General features: G+C 42.0%; 1 protein-coding gene across 1 annotated transcript; it reads left to right on the top strand.

Moving 5' to 3' along the window:
* Positions 1–219: 219 nt before the first annotated feature.
* LOC122453259 (succinate dehydrogenase cytochrome b560 subunit, mitochondrial-like) lies at positions 220–1,423 on the top strand. The gene has a single exon (XM_043487183.1). The coding sequence runs from the start codon at positions 241–243 to the stop codon at positions 748–750; it is 510 nt and encodes a 169-aa protein (XP_043343118.1). The 5' UTR covers positions 220–240; the 3' UTR covers positions 751–1,423.
* Positions 1,424–3,130: the final 1,707 nt, after the last annotated feature.

Here is a 3,130-nt window from a genome sequence, read left to right as displayed (position 1 = left end):
ACCAAACAACTGGGCGTTGTAGCTTAGCCAAAGTGACATAAAATAAACCATATCAGTATTTGAAGACTTTGGATTCTACATCTAGTTACTAGAGGGGAAAATACATGGAACTATATAGTTAAGCAGTTGGGGATCAACATGTACACACTGCTATATTTAAAATGAATAACCAAGGCCCTGCCCCTCCCGCCCAGAGGCGGTGGGGCCGTCGGCGTCACTTCCATCAGGCTGGAACCCAAGATGGCGGCGCTCTTGTTGAGACATGTTGGCCGTCATTGCCTTCGTGCCCACCTTAGTCCTCAGCTCTGTATCAGAAATGCTGTTCCTTTGGGAACCACGGCCAAAGAAGAGATGGAGAGGTTCTGGAGTAAGAACACTAGTTCAAACCGTCCTTTGTCGCCCCATATCAGCATCTACAGCTGGTCTCTTCCCATGGCGGTGTCCATTTGCCACCGTGGCACTGGTATTGCCTTGAGTGCAGGAGTCTCTCTTTTTGGCTTGTCGGCCCTCTTGGTCCCTGGGAGCTTTGAGTCTCATTTGGAATTTGTGAAGTCCCTGTGCTTGGGGCCAGCACTGATCCACACAGCCAAATTTGCACTTGTCTTCCCTCTCATGTATCACACCTGGAATGGGATCCGACACTTGATGTGGGATCTAGGAAAAGGCCTGACGATTTCCCAGCTACACCAGTCTGGAGTGGTTGTCTTGGTTCTTACTGTGTTGTCCTCGGTAGGGCTGGCAGCCATGTGAAGAGCCGAAGTTCCCAGCGTCATCATCCTGCAAATGATCACATTGACCTGTCTTCCTGTTTGTTACTCTTGTCTTTGGCCAGGGCAAAGTTATCCTGATTTGTTTAGACCCTTCTTTGCTTGCAGATCCCCTTGGAGCTCAGCAGTAGAGTACGTTACAGAACCAAAGTGGTGGAAAAGGGTTCAGTTTTCCCCTTATTTCTAAGGATGGAATGATTGCAAAAAACTCCCTTTTCTTGCCCCCGGCTTGCAGCCTACTCTGGGCTTGGGAGCCTTCTTTCTTTCTTCATGTCAGGCCTTGATTTATGCTGAGGGTCAGCCTTTGGCTCCTTCTTCCTGAGACAGTGGAAACAATGCCAGCTCTGTGGCCTCTGCCGTGGGGACTGGGAGTGGGGATTCGGGTGCCACTGCCTGTGAGATGCTGGCTCAAAGGACAATTCTGTCCATTGGTCAGAGCCCAGGGTCTTTAGCACCCACACAGTGTGACTGAAGGAGAGGGGTGGGAGTGGAGGAGAATTAGCCTGTCCCAGCTAGCGGGAGATAAAAAGAGTTAAGTTGGCTCTTGAAGCAGGTCTTGGGGAGAAGATATATAGCTTTTGATGCAAGAAGAAGATCCAGAAAATTATCATTGAATCTATTGCAGGTTATTTCTTTTCTTTGTGTTTCCAGAAAAACCAAACCTCTTATTGTCATGTTTTCTAATCCAGAATCACGTGACATCTTTTTCTGAAACTGAATTAAAATTATTATTTTGCCTTAAAAAAAAATAAAATAAAATGAATAACCAACCAGAACCTACCGTACAGCCCAAGGACCTCTGCTCAATGTTGTGTGGTAGCCTGGATGGTTGGTAAAGTGGAAGGAGAATGGATACATGTATACGTATGGCTGAGTCACTCTGTTGTGCGCCTGAAACTATCCCAATATTGTTAATCAGCTATACTGTCATATAAAATAAAAAGTTTTTTAAAATGTAAGGAGCAACAAAGGGGATTTGCTTCAGTCAAGCAAGACTCAGGACTGAGAGGAGGGAACCAGCCTGGTGCTGATTCTTTAAGAAGACGTTTCTTTGAGACGCTAGTGAAGTGGAAGGCAGTCGGAAATAACTTAGAGAATCATGGTTCTAAATGCTAGGTTAAATGGGAATCACCTGGGAAATTTATGAATCCCGGTATTTTTATCCTATAAATGTGTGCTGGTATCTATATTTTAACAGTCATCTCAGGTAACGCTGATGCAATTCACACAAAGATGACACTTGGGGAAAAGCTGAAGTTAACAATGACATTCATCCCATGACTAAAGAGAAAGTGAATTCCTAAACAGTCTCAGTGAGGACAGGCTTCCCCCACCAAAATAATAGAATGACCAGCTAGACCTGAGTCTTATCATCCCACTGAAGAAAGATAAGCTCTATAAAACAAAAGGAAATGATAGCCTAGATATGCCAAGAGAATTTAATTTCAGAATAGCCATTTTTGAATGTACAAATGGAACAAGTCACAATTGAAAGCCAATTCAGGATATGGCCTGTACCCTACTCCCTATCCCTATGCCTTTCATTTGTTTGTGGTAATAAAATTAGAGCATATCACAGAGAAATAGAACAAAGTAACTGCAGTGCTAAGTGAACAGTTTGTTCTCTGTACCCGGTTTTCAAAACTGCTGTTTTTGGAAAAAACAACTTCATTCTTCTTGCCAAATGAGATACTCACCAGTCTGAATGACTTACATAGGGTATATTAGTCTGCAAGCACACCAAAGACAAAGCTTCTAATAGAAGATGAGCTTGAAATAAAATTGTAATTGAATTACTGTTGGTAATAGAGAATGGAAAGTAGAATCAAACTTTCATCTTATGACAAAGCACTATTATTATCTTATGTTTGAAACCGTTCTTGTAGCCATGCAAGTAGAAAAATAAAAACCTCTCCCACTTTGAACTCAATTTAATTCATAATTGCCATCCACAGACCTCTAACCAGTTTCCTATCATTTAGAATCATGGATTTCTAGAATCTTTCATTTGTAAGTGGGCTTGAATACTGGCATACCATGTATATATTGCAGGTTTTGTTCCAGACCACTACAACAAAGCAAATATCAAAACAAAGCAAGTCACATGATTTTTTTTTTTTTTTTTTTGGGTATCCCAGGGCATGAAAGTTATGTTTGCATTTTACTGTAGTCTACTATATGTGGTGTAGCAGTATGTCTGAAAAATAATGTGCATAACTTAATTAAAAAATAATTCACTGCCAAAAATACTAACCATCATCTGAGCCTTTCAATAAGTCCCAATCTTTTTGCTGGTAGAGGGTCTTGCTTTGATGTTGATGTCTGCTGACTGATCAGAATGGTGGTTGCTGAAGGTTGGAGTG

This window comes from Cervus canadensis, chromosome 14, assembly GCF_019320065.1.
Source record: "Cervus canadensis isolate Bull #8, Minnesota chromosome 14, ASM1932006v1, whole genome shotgun sequence".
Classification (NCBI taxonomy): Eukaryota; Metazoa; Chordata; class Mammalia; order Artiodactyla; family Cervidae; genus Cervus; species Cervus canadensis.
This window is presented reverse-complemented; position numbering and strand designations above follow the sequence as displayed.

Coding starts and splice junctions, on each gene's coding strand:
- LOC122453259 (XM_043487183.1), top strand. CDS start 241: ATGGCGGCGCTCTTGTTGAGACATGTTGGCCGTCATTGCCTTCGTGCC.